The sequence below is a fragment of the Athene noctua genome, chromosome 18 (genome assembly GCF_965140245.1).
Source record: "Athene noctua chromosome 18, bAthNoc1.hap1.1, whole genome shotgun sequence".
Taxonomy (NCBI): Eukaryota; Metazoa; Chordata; class Aves; order Strigiformes; family Strigidae; genus Athene; species Athene noctua.
In genome coordinates this window covers 5,005,411-5,025,433 of record NC_134054.1, presented here as the reverse complement: position 1 = coordinate 5,025,433, position 20,023 = coordinate 5,005,411, and the positions used below count along the sequence as shown (strand labels likewise).

The window sequence follows — 20,023 nt, the reverse complement described above, 5'->3', positions numbered from 1 at the left end:
ACTGGAAGGTCCATAGGAGCAGCCCCAGCATCACCCCACCAAGTGTCCCAGAGCTCAATTTTGAGGACAACAAAACCTCCCAGCCTGGCAGTGAAAGAGCCCTACAATGTGTTATCTGTGCTTTTGCTTCCTTTCCCCTCTGGTCTTCACACCCAGAGCTAGGAGCATCTTGCAGCCAAGCCTGCCTGGAGCAAGCACTTTCTCAGCTTGAGAGCCAAGAAAGGCCCCCATGGATTACAGACTGTTGCTGCATTTGTTGTCAAAAAAGCATAGAGTGTCAGAAATCACTAGAAGGGCAAGGGCCTGTTATTTATGACCCAGATTTATTGCTACTCTCCTTCCCCAGGGCCCCTGGAAATCTCAAAGTGTCCTGGGTTCAAGGCAAGCCCATGGAACGCAGCTCCTCAAAGCCTGTGTCTTGCTTCTCCACTTTCCCGCTCCACCCATCCCCCAGAAGCTCCCAGAGGTGTGGCATCCTCCTTTGCCTGCCAGCACGGAGATAAACCTCAACTCCTACGCCTTCCTAGAGAGAAAAACCTGATCGTGATGAAGTGCATGCGCAGGTCCAGCTCCTGCAGCATCCCAGACCAATGGAAAGTCGCATCTGCAAGAGGAGATTAGGAAGGCACAGGGAGGTCAGAGGCTTCAGGTGGAGCCACACAAGCAAGTCAAAACTCCTGAGGATGCCCTTTGTTGTGCAGGTAGCCCAGCCCTGCTGGCTTGAGCCTCTTGTGTCTGAATCAGCTCCCCAAAACTTCTTCAGCAGCGGCAGGTGCTGGGCTGACCTGAAGCCACAGCACACACCCCACAGCAGGATCCCAGTGGCTTTGCTCTGCCCGAGGTGGCTCCCATCCCTCCTCAACGTCATGGGGCTGCTGAAGCTTCTGGTGCAGCTCTGCATCTAGCAAGGGACTGTCAGCAATTTGCAGATCGCATGTCCTGGCCCCATCTATAAAACAGGGATGTTTATATAACCCCAGGAAAACACCAAGCGCAGCAGGATTGTGAGGGAATACACTTTCAGCTGCTGGAGTTGGTGGAGCTCTGACAGCCCACGTCAGTCGAGAATCTGCCCTTAACTCTTACTACTAAAAGGGCAACTTCCTATTTAATGGAAAACAGCAAAGTCCTTGCAAAGTAAGATGTTCCTGTTCACAACAGATACAGCTGATGAGCGAGGCATTAAATCCAAATGGCCACTTCCAGCACTTCCTGAGAGAGAGCAGCTCCCCACAGAGCAAATTCTGCATCTCTGCTGGAAAACACCAGGTTTGTTGTTGTTTGTTTTTTTTAAAAGCAGTTTCTTTTCCAAGCCAGGAAAAGTACTGAAAACCACCCTGGCTTTATTAAGTCCATGCAATACGAATGAGAAGGCTATGAAGAGGCTATTTTTGATGGGTTATTTTGATGATGGGTCTGACATCTGCTTTAAAAAATCTGATTTGTGAGCAGTGGTCTGCCCTGCTGAAGCAGTTTTACGGATATTGGCAGCCCTTGACATAAATTCACTTTCCTAAAGACAAGAAAAATACTTAAACCATGAAGAGGCAAGTCAGGGACCTGGGAGCCAAGATCTAAAGCAATCAGAGGGAAACAGGTGACAGTCACTGGGAGCTGAGGATCTTGGCCAGGCAGAGGTACACGGGCTTCTGATGGAGGTGATGCCCAAGCCTCATGCACCATCTTAGTCATCCTCACACAGATTTTTACCCCATTATACATCCCACAGACACTGCTGGCCTACATGGTTTAATGTAATTCCTGTTTACTGTTTAAGCAGAGAAGGAAGCATGAGAGACAGTTCAATTAACTCAAGCAGCTTCTCCCAGATGGCCAGAGGCAATTAGGGAACAGTCCTGCTTCTGCCTGTCCTTCCCAGACATGAGGAACCGTGCACAGGCTCCTGCAGGGACATCGTAGATGGGTGAAACAGCAACATGAATTTCAGCTCAAAACACAACATGAACTTCTGCTCAAGTTCAGACAACTTCTGCCCCCTAAAGTTATCTTTGGTTTTACACCGCCCTGCCCTCCAGACTTCAAGCCAACAGCAGTTAAATTCGACTGTAAAAGCTTACACTTCAGATGCATTTGTATGTCAACAGCTAGCACTTTTTATTTCATGGGAAAATCTGTCAGCAGAATGTCCGGAGCACAACCAAGGTGCCTTTGAACAGTGCGTCCGACAGAACCGGATTTCCCATGATTTATGTTGTGCAAGGCTCGCTGCTGCCAGGGCACAGAGGGGCTCCCACCAGAAACAGGGCGCTGGCGGTCACCAAGAAAACACACGGCATTGTACAAGAGGGAGTTTTTCAAAGAAAAGGAGTAAGCTGCTCAGTTTTGGTGGCTACTTAGTGCTGTATGATGAACCCTTTCAATGCAGAAAACTAGGGGCCATGCTGTCTATCCGTTGTTTAAATTCAAAGAGGGATCTACATCGCTCTGCGGGTAACCAGCAGCAAAACAAACCTCTTCTTGCTCTGCGCAGGGTCTGGCAGATGAGCAAAGCTTGGGTGAGCAGGCAAGCCTGAGCTTTACCAGAGATGGTGCAGGGTTCGGATCTCTGCTGGCCTGCTAGAGGAAACGCCATACACAGTGAGAGGAGAGGGAGGAAGGCATCAAGCCAAGAAGGAAGAGCCCAGACTGAGTCCCCACCCCTGCTGCTGCAAAGCCCTCCCAATACCCCTCCTCCTGCCTCTCTGGTCCTTTTCTCCAACATACCCCGTCTTTTCTTCCCCCAGGTCTGCAGCATTCCCATCCATGCAGTTGCCTCACAGCCCTTCAGCCCCTACGACTAGGTCACCTCTGCATTGCCCAATATTGCACATCCCCTTCCTCCGCCCCTCGGTCCCCTGGGCCACTGCCTGTCACCTTCTCACCTTTGTACAGGGCAAGATGAAGTTTCCTCTCCAGCTGCAGACAAAGGGCCCACTCCCTCAGTAGTCTCAAGACAGTGAGGGGGCTGTGGAGCAGCAACAGAAGTGAGCAGAGGACAGCAAGCCTTAACCAAGCCGGGGATGAACTATGAGATAAAAGGCCAATTTTAGCACCCCGCTTCTGTACAGCCCTGGGTGCACGTGTGTATCTGTGCCAAGTGAAGACCAATGCCATGACATACCTCCTGCCGTGACATTTTGTAGTAAGGCTGGGAGCAGGCATCCAAACCACGTTCCTCAGCCAACGCCGAGGGCGTTACTCGAGATCCAGAAACACCCCCCATACTCTCACAGCACAAACAGTGAGTAGCCCAAGCACAGAGACCAGCACCACCAGTAACACCAGTCTGTTGGAAAAAAATTATGAGCAAAGGAGAGAACCCCAGAGCACAACCTGCACTTAAACAGGCCCTCCAGTGGGTGTCCCAAGAGGTGAAGAGGTATGAAAAGCAGAGCCAGGAACAGCCCTTCTGGATTGAAACGCTGCCTACCGCCCTTAGCTCTTGCTGCACAGGGGAGTGGGGAGGGAAAGGTTTCCTGGTTTGTGGCCAATACTGCTGTTCCTCTTATGGAGGATGTGTCTTCCCCAGGGAGTGTTTCAACTGAGAGCATGAGACACACAATTTCCACAGTTCACTTTCCCTCTCCACCCACTGGGAATTTTTCATATTTTCTGGGAAAAAAACCACCCCAAAACACAACCAACTGCTCACCAGCCATGGCAGTTTCCAACAGGGCCCCCTTCCCTGGAGAGCAGCTCTCAATACAGATGTCAACCAGACCTTTTTTAGGCAGCTGAAGTTGGGTTTGATCAGTTCTCCACTTGAATGAAGAATGCGAGAGGAAAGAAATGGTTAATATATTAGGTGCTGAAGACCACCCCTTCCTGTCTCAAGGGTTCACCTGCTCTAAAGGTTGCCTGCTTTACCTCTATCTTGATAAATCCGTGAACACTTGTTTAAACACAAGCCCTCCTACTGAGCAATTCTGGAGTGGCAGTTTAGCCTTGTCACTCCAAGTTCCATTGACCTCACAGAGACAAGAGAAGCCACAGGGGAGACGGAAAGCAAGAAAGCAAAAATCACTAAATGCTTCAGGGATGGGCAGGGGGAATCGGGGACAAATGGGGAAATGGCAGGCCCATACCAGAAGATCATCATCTCCAGGGGGAGGGGGCAATGTTCACTAGCAGAAGACAGCAGGGAAGGACGAGTGGGTTTACGTGCCCTTCCATCTCCCCGTAAGCTGGTGTTTGGTGGTGCTCCAGCTGTGAACATGGCACTGGCAGGTGATTTTTGCAGAGCTCAGCACCAAAGTCCCTCCCGATGAAGCTCTGCCTGCACTTTCCATGCCTGTGGTGACTGAGGGATAGATGTCATGGCCCAGGAATAAATCCCATATTCTTGTTCTTTGGCCCATGCTCCCCGGCAGAAATGGAACCAGTGAACACAATTTGTGGCTCCAGCCTGATGTTCAGCTACTCCCCAGCCCCACAAATCAGATTAGCAGCAGCCAATGCCTCCACCCCGGGGGGAGCCTCATCCCAGCCCTGCACTGGGGTGCCAGCATTTCAAAGGGGTCAAATTCCCAGCTTTATCATGACAAATCCCTCACAGCTGTCTAGCAGAGGATCCTGAATCGCCTCTGAAAAGCGGAAAGTATCTACCTCATTTTCCATATAGGAAGTTAGAGCACACGTGTTAAATGATTTACGCAAGGATACAAAGCAATTTAGTGAAAGAGCAGGAAAAGGACTCCAACAGCCCAGCTTCTAATTGCCACAAAATCATCCCCTCCCGGTGCAGCTCAAATCCCAACTCCCTGATAAATAAAAGCTGTGCCAAAAAGTGCATCTGTTCAGGAGAGGGGCACCCAGATGCTTTTGGAAATGTAGTGAGAAATATTTATCTATTTTCACTGAATAAAATCCCTCCATATATACACATATCAGAATTCACTATCCTCTGCTGCAATCCTCAGCAGTATTTGCCTTTTTACAGCCCAACACAACTGCAAAACCGTGCCTGCTTCTGGAGGTGCAGGTCAGGCTGGTGGGCGCAGGGAGCTCCCGGGGGACCCCCAACCACCAGGGCTGGGATGAGCGATGCGTCTGTGATGGAGGTTTGGGGCACCGGGAGGCCGGCAGCTCTGCAGCCCTCCCTCCCAGCAGCCAGATGGGAAGAGACAGCTACACCAACACCACCACCTAATGGCACCGGCAGCCCCCCTGGGCCAGGCTTTGGGGTGAAAGAAGCAGCCTCCAGCGTGGTCGCTGCCAGGGGTCAGCGCCCCCCACAACTCTGCAGCAGCCTTTGGCATGCAGGAGCACAGTGCACGGCCAGCATGGCCACTTCCCACGGCTGCACAGCCCACCCCCCTGCTCAGGACCGGGGGTTCCACAGCTGCCAGCAGCAGGTCAGCCCCACCTGGCCCATGGGCACCCATGTTCCCAGCCCTGAAGCAGGCCTGGGGTTGGTGCTGAGTCACTGGGAGTGAAAGACTCAGAGAGATGTAAGACTGAAGCCTCTGGGGATGATGATATCCACCCTTAGCCCACTGGAAACCAGTGACTGAGATTGCTGGGATACAGCTGCTGCTAGCCTCACTTGAAATGCAGGACATCTCCCTCTGGGATCTTGCAAAGTCAGTTCAGTAACCTCAGTCACCTGGCCTAGGAAGCTGGATATTTCTTGGAGGCATTCAGGTGGTTAGTGAAGCCAGCTAAGATGCTTCTTACACAGGGATCCCCTTCACATATGCGCTAAAAAAGCAGCAAGGAGTTTACAGGGTATAGGTTTGCAAAGGCCAGCTAAAGCAGTTTTAAAAGCCTCTTCTCTCTCCTTTGCAGGTGGTGTAGTCAAGGAAACAGGTCTCTGGACTGGGAAGTGGGAGATCTGATGCTGATCACTTGCACAGCCCCAGGCAATTCATTGTCTCTGTACAAGTCATCAGGACCTTGACTTCATATACACTCACAGCAGTCATTACCCAAAAACTCCAACCAGAGCTGGGGTCCCTATAGCACTGTCACAGCAACAGAGCAGTCCACACAAAACACTCCTGGGTGGGAGGAAGCACCACCACAGTCTGGGACAAACCTCCCAAGCCAGGATTCCCACCAGGCCAGGTACTAGCAGCACAATGTTCTGTGTGCCCAGCCCTGCTTAGATCAGAAGATCTTGAAAGTTCTCTGCTTATAGACTGGGTAGAGCCAGGGACCAGCTGGTACAACAGCTCATGGACTGGTCAGCACCAGGTGCTTCTGTGGAAGGTGCAAAGATACAGACCCTCCCACAGGACCAGGCTGTTCCCCCTATCTCAAACAGAGACCTGCCCAAACCTCAAAGTCCAAGCAAACATCTCAGAGACAGCAATACGGAGGGAGCTCATGACTTGATGTAGCTCATGCTCTACCCAACGCGGCTGCTCTAACCAGTCTGATGGTAAAGCAGAAACGGGCCCTGGGCTCAAAGCCTGGCTCCCAGTCCTGATCGAGGCTTCCCAACCTGCAATTTCACATCACTCGACTCCCAGGAGCTGCCTTCCAGCTTCCTAGGTATCCCTCAAAGCAAGCATCCCTACCAAGCATTCAGGATTTTAACTCTTTCCATTTGTCCCCCTAAACCACCCAGATGGACTCAAGCACACACTGCCCTTGACAAAGGCTCTGGCTCTGTGCTGTGGACACTGTGAGTCCCTCCATCCAGGCTGGTGCTCCCTGTTATAGCAAGGGATCGGGCGCTCAGAAAACACCCAGCAGCCACCAAACACGTGCTCTCAGCTCCAAAACCTGAAATGCCAGCCTCCCTCCTCATCAGCAAGGTCTTTCTTATATCACCAAAGCCCCTATTCCAGCACCATGACCAAGAACTTCAATCGCATAGCCCTGAAAATAAAAAAGCATCTGAAATTAATAAAAAAAAAAACATGTTCTGCACTCATGGGGAAGGAAAGAGCATTACATGCAGGCAAGCAGCGCCAGCTGGCAGAGGGTGGGCTGCCAGATCAGGGGTGCCACAGGCATGTACAGATGCTGCCCCACACTGGGAAGACACAGAGGGAGAGCCCAGCATGGGGGGAGTCAGGCAGACAGTAATTTCTGAATATATGGACCAATACATTTATTAGCAGCCACATCAGAGGGTGCCCACATTTCTGTGCCTTGCCCCCACTTCTCCAAACCCGACAACATTCTGAAGAATCAACATTTCAGACAACAAAAGAACCAAAATACAAGTATTTCTCTGCTTCAGTGCACCAGAGATCAAACTTGGTTGTCTTGATGAAACAGTTTAATTATCCAAATCTGCCAGCCAGGAGTGAACTGCAAACACACCTTTATTTCCAGAGCCTCAAGCTACAACCTTCCTGCCAGTTCGTGGTTAAAACTGCAACCTGGAGATGTTGTAGAGCTAATGCAGGCTCCCCCACAGATCCTGCAACCAAGCAATCATGCCTACCAGTTTCCAAATTGGTTTCACCCAGAAACCAGAATTTGCTCCAAGAATGACTGCTTTAGTTTATAAGGTATGTGGTAATGATGTAATCACAAAATTAATACCTGTTTATGTACCAACAACTTCACATGGACGTGCACCAGGCCAAGGAAAAAAAGGAAAAACATCTCCATTTTAATACAAGGCAGACATTTTTTACAGTGAAAACAATCAATCACTGGAACAACCTCTCCAGGGACAGAGTAGAGTTCCCATCGCTGGAGGTTTTCAAGATGTGATTGGACATGGTGCTAGATAATCTCATCTAGGCTCCCTTTCCCATGAAAGGCTGGCCCAAGTGATCTGAAGTCCCTTCCAACCTGGGCTGTTCTATGATTCTATGAAAAAATGCACTTTCAGGTTTATTGCGTGATTATTGCTTGTAAAACTAATCCATTTTATTCACCTGTAAAATCATACCCATTCTCCCCAAGCCACAAACCAGAGCTGTTTATAAGTTTCTAACAACACTCTTGGCATCAGCATCCCATTGCTCATTTGAACATTACACTGAAGGCCTATTTCACTTCAACTGCCACTCAAACAGCAGCTCCATCCAGCAGCAAGGCCTCTCGGTCTGCCTGTGCTGGGGGTGCGGTGCCCGGGTGCTAGCACAGGACAAATAAGTAGAACAGCAGCAGCCTGAAGTGCTAGAGGAGAGGCAGAGACTGTGCTGTATCCCACTCAGAGATGACCACAGGGAAATTAATTTTCAGTGTTGGTGCTTCGGAAGAAAGCTGCCCTTGCAAACAGAGCTGTTGGGAAGCAGCAGTGGGTAGCCCAAGAAGGTCACTGTCCATGGACATCGGTTAAGTGTGTATGTGAGGGATGCTGTCTCCATCAGCTGCTCAGAGTAGCCATCAAGCACTAGTAGTCGGGGTGGAACAGCTTCAGATCCCAATGCACAAATCTGTTTTAGAGACTCATGACTCCCTTTGCTGCAGTGTCAGAACAGCTTTGAGTTTCCAGCTGCAGCCCTGAGCTCCCCCACGCAGGCAGGCAGTGCTGTGATCCCCCCTTCACCTACACAGAGCTTCAGCGCAGAGACCCAAACACCAGATTCTTACCCAAAATCAAAGGCAATGGGGGCACAAATGCCTCTTCCCAAAGACTTACAGAAAATTTGGGGCAGAGCAAGAAATTTCACCTAAATGTTCTCAGGTATGACTGCTCCTAAAATGGGACTCCCCAACCACAGCGCTCATGGCATAAGGCATTGCTGCTCTCTAACAATTTATTCTGTCCATTAGTTACAGCTCCAAGTACCGCATGGAGAAGCCAACAGGACATAGATATTGTGCTTCTGAGATCATTAAGGCAACAGAAGACATGTGTTGACCCAGACATACTTCCCTAACTACGTACTTGCTTCTACTCAGCATTATGGTATGCTGGACCTTGGAAGCGCCCTGACTTGCATGAGAAACGTCCTCCCTCACCCCAGCAGCATGGGAATCGCTCTGCTGGGAGGCTCCGAATCATCCAGCAAAGCACAAGGCAGGAGGGCAGACAGCAAAGAAGCTCCTGCCCCGGGTTAGCCAAGTTCAACAGAGCGGTGTCAAGAAGAGTTACCTGTGCTGTCAGGTGAGAGACAAGTTGTGCCCCACAATGGGGTTGTATTTAATGGAGATGAGTAGAAACTCCAGCAGATTTAAGAGCAGACATCAGGAAATGGATAATGCTTCATACCTTGACATGCCTCAGACAACTGCGGGAATGCATCCGCTGGCCAGGCAGGAGCAGGCAGCCAAAAGCAGGCTGGGAGCAGCACGGAGCACGCTGCAAACACAAACCTCTGCAGAGGCAGCTTCACAGCCTTGTGAAACCCAAACCCTTCCTTGAGAGAGGGCCTGCATGGATCTACTATTAAATGAGCCAAAACCCGCAGTCACAACAGGTTACTACAGAACAACTAGGATGAAGGTAAATGCTTGAACAAGAAACTCGGGTGAAAAAAGCTGCAGGTAGTTTTTACAGTGCATTGCATGCAAGCCCCTGGCCTCAGGGGACAGGGCATCCCATGCTGCAGCAAGCCACAGGGGTCAGCACCAGGCAGGGACACGAGCCGTGGGACACTGACAGCAGAGGGGAGGGCCAAAGACTGACCAACAGCCACCAGCAAAGTCAGGACAGACAGGAAAGGTCTCCCTGGGTACCAGGGCCAGATGAACGCAGTGGGATCTAACAGGAGGTAGAACCATCCAGATTGTAAATGCATGATCCAGTGTCCCAGGTGTGTGACATGCTGCAAGCCAGATGAAAAAGAGAAACGTCTGGTAAAACAGGGTGTATAGCTGTGAGAAGACCCGAAAAAGAAACACAGCAGACTTTTATCTGCCATTTCCTAGGAACAGCAGGGACACCAAGATACCTGAGACAGAAAAGATAGTGATCAGAAACAACCCTAAACCCCTCTGCCCTGCTACATGGATTTTAAAGATTAACTTCTATTAAAAAAATTAAGAAACAAGCACATTCCCTCCCAAAAACCCTTCACACCTCCAGCATTCACATACAGGGTTGCTACTTTCCTTTCCTGCTGCTCAGTCCCGGCACGTGGTGCTTCCCAGGTGGCTCTGAGGACCACTGAAGATGCTCTGTCTTGCTGCATTTAGTCTAAGCACCAATGCCTGCAGAGCCTCTGCAAGCTGCACGCTGCAAGCAGGACCTGTCTCCCTGCTGCTCGCATCATTTAGGTACATAGTATGATGTATAAAACCATGTTAAACTCTGTACGAATATGCATGCACAAACATATCCATAGTGGATATATAACTGAAAGATTACAAATGATCACCAGTGGGTTAACAAACAGTTCATCCTTCTTTGTGGAGTTCAGCATATTGCAGGCACCTACAGCACTCCCAGCTGCCTGCTGCTGGGCCTTGCCTAACACATGCCACTCACTACAGTCAGGTGTTACAATCACCTACACATCATCATTTGTTAACTCTTAAAATGAGTTTTCACAGTGCAATTTCAGAAGTGACATGATTAATTTACCTGGGAGAACAGACAGCCTTTCCCATCACACTTGCATCCATCCTGTCACCCCATCATCACAGTAATGAAAACCCCGCTGCTCAGGGTGCTGCAGGCCCTTCCTTTTCTTTTAAGAAGAGGTAAGAGGCCCCACCGTGTTAACAATTAAGGCTTTGTAAAAGATCTGGACTAGTCAAAAGAGCCATCTGCTAGGGAAAGACAGGAGAGCCATCTCCAGGCCGCTGCCACCAAAGCAATCTGGCAAGGCAGAGAGAAGGGGGCAGATGTGAGGAACACAGCAGCCCCAGACCACAGCGCCTAGGCTCCAAAACCATTGGAGAAGGATGCCTGGAAACAAATTAATTTAGAGGTAAGCCTTTTCATGCAGTATTAGCTTGCAGAAATGTGTGAGAGATGGTTTAGCCAGATTAAAAGGGACTAGCAGGTTATACGAGATTGTGTTTCTTACACCAGCACTCACAGGCACCACCTGAGACCAGGACCTTGTTACGGAGACTGAGGACCCTCACTGCCCCAGAGCTGGCAGGGAACCAGGTGCAGACCTACAGCATCACCTTGCACCTTCAATGCCTTCCCCTGAAGCATGAGGTGCCTGTCATCCTCAGAGATGGCATCCTGGATTAGGGACACCGCTCTGTGCAAGAAAGCCTGAGCTCTGCCTGGGCAGAGGAGACCCTGTGGGACATGCTGAGCTCCAGCAGCTCTGGGAAAACAGCCCTCAAAGAAGAGACCAGGCCCAATTCCCACCCACCCTGGGGTGCCCTCGCCCTATCCGGCAGCCCCACACTCAGCTTAGGAGTCAGCTATTCCCACCCACAGCAAAGTATTAATTAAAAGCATGTTTAGGGCCAGAACAGTGATGGGGACGTGGCCCCCAGCACTGCACAGATCTTCTTTCATCTGAGTCATCTTTCAGTTAGTCACTAAAGCCAGAGCCCTGTCTGTCCCACCGCCTGTGCCGGGAGCGCTGCCTGCATGGCCGCAGCGGGAGAGCCCAGGGCAGGCTGAGCTCTGCCCCCAGCTCCTCTCCTACCCCAGCACAGCAGGGCTGGAGCCTGCAGCCCCACGAGACCCTCAGAGCACATCAGCCAGTGTAGCCACAGCGGCAGGACCAGTGTGAGCCCAGAAGCTGGACCTGGGAGCCAACAGCGTGACCTGGTCACATCATCATTTTTGTGCCCAGAATCTTCTTGATCACGGTTTTCCTCTGTCCCCACCCAAGGAGCAGCTTGCCCTGCCTGTGCTGACCCCTCCAAGCAGGGACCCATGGAGAAGACCCAAGATCAGGTCTTTGGGGCATCTATTCCCCCATCCCCTATTTCATTCTGGAGCTGCACATCAGAAACACCACAGAGATGGCCCACACAGCCCTGGGGTCCCACACAGCACCCAACCCACTTGTGCTTGAGTGAGTGCAGAGCAGCCACAAGTTCATCATCCCACACCAAGTCTCTGGGCACAACCGCCTTAGGGGAAGGCACACACCATGCTTACTGCTGCCTGGCCCAGGCCACCGAGCACACCCACATGCCCTGCCTGCCTCCCTGCCTGCAGCTCAGCCCCAGCTGAACCACCCCCAGAACAGCTGGTTCCAGCAGAGGTCAGTGAAACATGTACACACCCGGACATCAGCGCTTTCCAAACGTGCTCCTGGGGTTAGCAAGGGCTTTTCCACCTTTGCACAACAACACTAGCCCAAGGTCTTCCTGTCCATGGGGTCCCTGGGTGCTGCACGCCCCGGGAGCGGGTGACAGCCAACCCGGGCACAACGGCTCTGCTCCTCGCAGCAGCTGAACACAGTGTGCAGCTCAAGGCTGAGAGAAACCCACCTTGGATGCTTTTCTGGAACAAAGAGCCATGGATCACATCACTAGGGAGTCCCCTTTCTCACCAGCAACCCTTTGCAGAGCCCCTCACCACGTCTGTGCGGAGGGAAGGGGCCCAGCGCTGCACTGAGGATGTAACAGGAGATGTGAAAGGCCAAACCACAGTGGGACCAGACTGTCCCAGCCTAGCAGAGGCCTGCACACAGCAGCAGAGGCTATCCAGCCCAAAGCCCCGGGCCGCTGAAACACCCACCAGGCTCTGAGTAATGAGCAGCTCTCAGGAATGCTTTGAAGTGGCTCAAACCAGAGGAGAAAGCACAAGCAAGAGAGATGGAGAGGGACGAGACGATGCCATCTGCGCTCTCCAGAGGCAGTGGGGAACGGAGGGTGCTCCTGCAGGTAAGTCCTCATCCAGGGGCACCGGGTGCTCTCAGCACGTCCCCGAATGGGGCCCAGTGGCTCTGGTATGGGCCAGCCGTGGCAGCAGCTTTCTCTGGCCACAGTTTCGCTCCACCCTGGCTTGAGCGTTTCCTCTCATCCCTGTGGTTTCCCTCCCAGCACCGATGCCCAGCAGCCGGCTGGGAACGCCCAGGAGAAAAGGCCTCCCTGGGCTTCGTGCCTCCCTGGGGCTACCGTGCTGGAGGGGGGCGAGCTGCACCGTGCCACGGGGGCAGGAGGAGGGAGACCCCCCCACTGGGCTGCAGCACACTGTCTCTGCCAGCTTTGGCACAGATACCCTCCCTCGCTTTCCCCTGTTTGATCCCGGCCATCCTGCTCACGCATGCAGGGAGTGAGCCTCATAGGTGACACCGACCTGCCTGCCCCCTCTCCCTGCTGCTAGAAGCAAATGGTCACAGTCGTGGCCATCCCACAGCAGCTCGCTGCAAAATCGCTCCCCAACAGCTCGACGTACCCGGGAGCAGTTTTGGAACCACTCAGACATGCACCATTAGGCGGGATTTACAGGGAAGCTGGGGAATTAAATGGAGTTATTCATTCCTCTGCTCACCCCCCTCCATCCCCCCCACGCATGGCCAACAAGGTGGAGCACACACCGGGTCACCGGCCACCGACTCCAGCACTGTGCAGGCAACAGCCACGGGACACGCAGGCAGCTCCTGCCCCGCCAGGCAGGCAGGATGGGAGGGCAAAAGCCGGGGGAAGATACTTTGGCAAGCAGAGAAAGCTGAACCACAACACACACACACGCACACACACAAACTCAGGAGCCAACCTTCAGAGCAGAAACGCGTCTCCATGCCAAGAGCTCGGCTATTTTCCTCCCTCTTCCCGGCTCGCAGCTCTGAGCTAACAGGCTCAGCATTCATCCCCCCGCGCCGTGCGGCACATGGGAGCAGAGGGGGGGGAGAGAAAGACTCAAATGAAATCCAGACCTAGAAAGCAGTTTCTTTTTTCCCCTTCGCTTCCCCCCTCACCACCCCCCCTCCCCCCCCCCCCCCCAGCTTCTGCTGGAACCACCTTCTGTCTGGAGGGCTCAGGAGGATGGAAAAAAAAAAAAAAAAAAGAAATGCAGAAAGGAAGCATTGCAAGAAAAGAAATAAATAAAGGAATGGGCTGAAATCCACCCAGAGTGTGGCAGTTTTTCTTCTTAAAGCGCAGAAGCTGCTGGAAAGGCAGGAGGGCAGAGGCAGAATATAACATATTAAAAGATCAATAACCTACCTGAAATCCGGTCCCTCTCCATTACTACAGGATATATTTAGCATCCGCGTGTCACGGCCGTCCCTTTTTTCGGTGGCGTCCCCTTCTTTCCCCCACTCTCCCTCCCTCCTTGCCTTGCCTCCTCCTCCTCCTCTTCCAAAAAAAGCTCTTTGTCTGGTCTAATTTCTTCAATCTGTTGCAATCATGAATGCATCCAAATTACCACATTTCCATGTGCTGATCATATGTTTGTGCTCCAAACTGAAGTAGCTTTGTCTCTTTGAAATGAAAAGGAAGAGTAAGAGAGGAAGAGAAAGGAAGAAAAAAGAAAAAAGGGGTGCATGACCCAAAAAATCTTGTAACTCCCTGAAATACTCCACCAGGCGCAGGAAAACTGGAAATCCCGAGTCCTCTGTAAAACAGTCTTAAAGCTACAGCATGTGAGTGTCCAGGGGAACGCTCCAGCCTCCACAGCTCCCTCTTAATATCCACCAGGAGATGCTTAAGGAACTTGGCTCCTTGCAATAACAGAGCAAACAACTCATCCAGCTTCTCAAATCTCTCCTCGCTTCCCCAGTCTTATTTTCCTGCTATTTCCTCTATCCCCTCCTCCTTCTTTGGCTCTAGCATTTTAAAAGAGCGCAGATCCTGCGCGTTCCCCACCCTGCCAGGTCTGAAGTTTCGATTCATGCATAAACTATTCAGCTGATGAAGGCTGACTTCATTCCAAGCACAGCATCATGGGCTGCTGCTGCTGCTACCAGGCAGGACCCGAGCGCTGCACATGTTTACTCGCCCTGTGCAACCCGCCAGAGAGCTTCGCCGCCGGCCCTGGCACCGAGCCCCCACTTTGCCTTCCTTCCCACTGCAGCGCGGCAACAAGGCAAGGATTTCTGCAGCCAGCCCAAAAGCGATAGTGAAAGTCTCTGCCCTGGGCAGAAGTTCTTGGTCTTCTCCTTGGTCTCACGGTGGAGCAGAGGTGGGATTTAAGAGCAGTTTTCCTTCCCCGTGATGCCTGGGCAGGGCATGGGGGTGCAGAGGGAGCAGAGCTGCCCTGTGGAGCCCGTGACCAGATCCTTCTCTCCCAGCCAGGATGGAGAGATGCGTGGCTGCAGTGACGGGCTGGCCCGCTCAGAAACTTCCACTTGGCCATCAGCCAGGGCAGGCAGCAGGACGAGGCACTAGCACCTCCACTGAGACAGTGCCTGCCCTGCCTGCGGGCACAGCGCTGCCCAAACCGCCCCACACGGCCCTCCCGTGTCATCCACCACCAATTCCTATTGATAACATGGAGCCTGAGTCACCCAGCCAGCTGCGAGGGCACAGACTCTGTCCCCAGAGCTGGCAAACCAGCCGCTGGGCCCTGCAGCCCAGAGGAAGGGTGGCACATGCCAGCAGGGAAGGCCAGGTGTGCTGGCAGGAGCCTCATATGCTCAGCACCATACACACAGCATTTTGTGCGCCCAAATGGTCACAGTTCACACGGAAAATCACAAGGGTGATAGCTCTGACAGAGCCTGGCACCTTTCCCCCATAACACGAGCAGAAGGACAGATTGTTTCCTGGCTGGCTGAATAAACTTCAGAGGAAACACTCCAGGTGTTACAAGCACCACTGGGGCCTTTGGACAACCTGGACCTGCAGCTTTTCGCTATTGTGTGCTTCCCCACACAGCAGCTGATGGAGTATTGCTGTCCCCAAACCAGAGGGAGGAACACAGCCAAAGCCAAGCGGTAGGGTCAGTCCAGCACCCCCAGACAGCACAACAGACAGCAGAATGCTGGTGGGAGGCAGCCCGAGGACGAACCATTCCTCAAGGAAGTTTCTCTCTAATCCCCAGCAGGTTATTCCCTGGGCATGGAGGTTTATATTCCTTCCCAAATTCCTGTTCGTTCACTATTTGCTATTAAAGCTCTGCATGTTCCTGCTGCCAGTGCCTTAGAGAGGGGACAATGAGCAATGTTTTCCCATGAACAGTCTGAAACCATGTTTCCTGCCCAAGACCTCGAAGGTGCCGAACACAAAGCAAGGACACGGGGGAGCTGCACAGCCCCATGCAGCACGAAATCCACTCTGCCTCTACAGAGCAGCCTTTATTGCCAAGCTCCTTACACTGGAGAGGAAGGGAAAAGCTCAGGGGAAGTACCAAGAAAGGAAGAAGGTGAATGGAAAGGAAGAAGGGATGGGGGCAGCTCACACATTTCAGCCTGTAGACTTTAACCCATCAAGACCCAGGCAATTAGGAGGGACAAAGCAAAGACATCATTTCTCACAGAGCAGATCACCATGAGGCACTCAGGGAAGTGAATCCAAATGATGATTAATACAATTGAACTTTAAATTCATAAAACCTCCAGGTAGATGCTCTTATTCAAACTTCCAAGTCCTCAAGCAAATTTTAATGGATTCACTTTAAAGGTGCCGCTGTGTGTCTCCGTTTGAAGCAGTGCTCACCCTACCGCAGGTAGCAGTGGCACTGGGGTGTCTGCGTTTGAGAGGGGGGGTGCTTGGCCATGCCATGCCCATGATGCCAGCACAGGGGTTTGCTCCTTTCAAAGGCATGGTTCCAGCAACCTGCATGTTACAGGGCTGGGGGCCCTCCCCCTTGGGTTTTGAGACACTCACCACATCCCTGTTTAAATGGACATTTGGTTGTCTGTGCATTGTACAAGTCTATCTAGAGAAAGATAATATGTATTGCATTTTCTAACGCTACTGCTAAAAAGGGTTGGGAGGGAAGTCAAGAACATCCAGGGTTTGTGAAAGGGACAGAGAAGACTCTCCCCTGGCTGGGGCTCTCTTCTCAGGGTTCAAGGCCTCCCAAGGGCTGTCTTTTGGCAAAGCCACGAGCAGAAGGAAGAGGCAAGAGCAACTTTTAGGAAACTACCACTCTCTGCCATAAAGATAAACCCTGTTTCTATTTGCAAACAAGAAGCTGAAACAAAGCAAGAGCCCTGCTGCGCCAGCACCCCATGCTTGCCGAGGCTGGCACAGGGGTTCACATGCTTTCCCTCGCCCCACCTCGCAGGTTTAAACATTACCACGGGTGGCAGCCAGCAGGAAGCACTGCCAGGTGCAGAGAAAGCAAGGAAGGAAATCACAAGAAAGAAAGTAAACCAAACCCTGCTCCAGGCTCAGTTTGAATTTTCTCCCTCTCTCACCTTTCCTAGGCCAGCACAGCAACGCCCAAGCCCTTTGCTAATCAGTGAAGAGCTTGTTGTGCACGAACTTGTAGATAAGCAGGGAAGGTGTTGTGAAGACAGCACAAGCTCACCCCCAACTGTGGACATGCCACAGAGCCCAGGACATCAGTGGGCAGCCAGGAGGGGATTTAAGACTATTGACACTGTCACCAACCACAGCAGCGGCCACCGTGTTACAGACACCTGCAGGTATTCAGGTAGATGCTATTTGCAATTCCTTGTCTGTCTCTCTATGTTTATGGTGTGATTATCTTCCTGTGGCATTTCATCCAACAGAAGAGTTACTTGCTTTTCTACCCAGTTCTCACTTGCAGTCAGTTCCATAGCCACAGACAGCCACTTCTGCGAGGCTTTTAGCAAACCAGCCAGGTAGCACCTTGTAACCCCAGCCCTGCTGCTGAGTGAGCTGGAAGGGATGAACACTGCAAGTCCATGCAGGGATCAGAGGTTCAAACTGCATTGACAAAGGTACCGGGAAGCAGCCAGAGCAGCCAAAGACCTCCAGGGCCTGGAGAGGCAGGAAAAATGTGGATTCAACTAGTTTTGTCACAAGCTCAGCTATCTGCAGTGCTGGTGAACTGGGAGGAGATACAGAGAGGGAGGACAGTGCAGCAGAGCGGAGCATACCTAAATCAAATTCTGTTTAGTGAAGTATTTTCACATAAGGAAGTACAGGTCCAAACTCCAACAGTGCAATCAAGTGTTACTCCATTATATTCCCTCTATGCCATTTACCCCCAGGCTGGACCTAGCCAGCAGATGACAGTATCTGAGCCTCTGCTGACTGCTCCAAGAACCTTTCATCTACATTTATATGAGCTTTGAGGACAGGGTAGAAAGAAAATGCTGGCTAAAATTCTCCTTTTCATTAAAAAAAAAAAAAACCACAAAAAAACCACAAATCCACCAAATCAAGGAGATCCCCCTCTTTCCCAGGGAGGCACTTGCTCTCTGAATGCTGTTGCCCTGCTCTTCGCCAGTTATTTTTAATTTGCCTCCGCCCTCCTCCATCCCCCTTCTCCCAGCTGGGCAGACATGGAGCTGCCCTGCCCTGGACCACAGCTCTTAGCTGCTCCACATTTGCTGCCAAGCACTATTTTGACCCTCCCTGGTTATTTCTTATGAAAACCTCTATTTGTTCAACACAGGGGAACATAGATCCTCGCAAGTTATTACTTTTCCCAAACCAAAGACCATGCCCAGGATAGAGTACATCACCATCCAGAAGCATGTATGACCGTTGCAGCAGGGGATTGCTAAAATAGCAGCAGAGCATCTCCCCTCCTGCCCAAGCCCACACAGCCCCCTGAGATGATGTCTACACAAGTCTCCACGGGTTGTGCCCCATCCCATGGAGGGATGTATCTTTAAGGAGAGCCCCTATTAGAGCTCTCCTTCTTGCTGGCTCTCAACTTCTCTGCCTGAAAGCCTCAAACTGCCGGAAATCCCTCGCATATCCTCCCCAGGCTTTCTGCTCACGCTTTAACACTCATGTGCTGAAGTATTAATAGCAGCTGGCAGTGCAGGGTGAAAGGCGAGGCAGGAGGACTGGAGCTCACCCTCCCTGGAGAGCGCAGAGAGTCTCAGATAAATATTAACTCTTCCACAATCCTCCCTTTATGTTTTCCTTCCCGGATTCCTCCCTACCATCAGCCTTGCCCTCTCAATGCTCTATCTTCCACAACTCACTGCCTGAATCCCCAAAATGGGGGTGGGGGTTACTCCATACCTGAAGGTCTGTGGTCACAGCCCACCAAGCAGTTGCTGCAGGGAGGCAGGGTTCCCAATAGTATTGCTGTATTCGCTCTTCTTTTGAACACTAGCCATTTGCTCTACAGCCTCCTGCTTCCTGGGCAGGTCACCTCAACAGCTCCTACCTGGCAGAAGGAGCTATCAAGGAGCAAAGTCTTCAAGAGAGTTACCACTTGGGTCTTGCAAGAAGGCAGAGTAAAGGAGGGAAGATTGCACTGAGCCCTGCAAACACCTTTGGGTTCTTTTTTCTGAGTTTATTTAATAAGGCAGGACACAGGTTGCATTACACACTGCTCCCCTCCACCATCCTCAGAACAGCGTGCCCCAAGGAGTCCCAGAGCTACCCCAGCCACAGCACACTGAGCCCAGCTCCCTGCACATCACCAGCATTGCAGCAGCAACCAGCTCAGCTGAAAAGCTGCACAATTTCTAGGCACTTTACACACAGGTAGGACAGGCTTCTGGAAAGCAACACTCTCCTCCTGGGTGTTGAAGCAGCCCCTCTGGTGTTGAGGGGACACCTCAGCTGAGGACAGACCTGCTGAGATATTTGTTTCATCTTCTTTAGTTGAATCCTTAAACACAGGGATTTTCAAAATATTGTGTCTATTGGGGCAGCTACAGGCAAGGGGCTCACTCTGCCATGGATTTCACTGTGTTACTGTACTGCAACACAACAGAGAGATGCTGCCTTGGTGCGATGCAGCGAGAGGACACCCCCATTGGCTTACCTTGCCTTAAGTCCCCATTGCTGAAGAAGGGCCTATCCACTGAAGGGAAGAAAATGCTCGAGAACTGGGCAGCAGACACTGTTTTCATTCAGCAGCAGAATTATCCAGGCCTGGACACTTCACTAAGCATCATAACATGCTTTTGACCAGAAATCAAACTAAAAAATTGAAACCAAGTCAGTCAATCAGGAAAGCTTCTTACTACTAGTTCTTTTCTTTGACCTCACTCATTGCTTTCACTGCTACCAAAATTTCAGCAGAGACTTTACGCTTTGCAGGTCAGCCCTGAACACCTACAGCGCTTTATCCACCAACGCAACTGCAGATTTGCCTTACAAACAAGTCATCTCTGCAACAGAGGGCATGAAAGGCTGCGCTCCCATCTCTTTTGCAGTCCTAGACACAAGATAA

General features: G+C 51.5%; 1 protein-coding gene across 4 annotated transcripts in view; it reads right to left on the bottom strand.

Annotated features, from left to right (window-relative positions):
- SEPTIN9 (septin 9) overlaps nucleotides 1–20,023 on the bottom strand; it is a 143,223-nt gene that overhangs the window by 89,112 nt on the left and 34,088 nt on the right. The window contains exon 1 of one of the 4 annotated variants that reach the window (XM_074921715.1): nucleotides 13,948–14,663. The exons of 2 other annotated variants lie outside the window; for them this stretch is intronic. In XM_074921715.1, coding sequence (XP_074777816.1) covers nucleotides 13,948–13,969 — 22 coding nt within the window. In that variant the 5' untranslated portion in view covers nucleotides 13,970–14,663. Of the gene's footprint in view, nucleotides 1–13,498; nucleotides 13,640–13,947; nucleotides 14,664–20,023 lie in introns of those variants that run through there. One more of the 4 variants, XM_074921711.1, reaches the window with a different exon arrangement.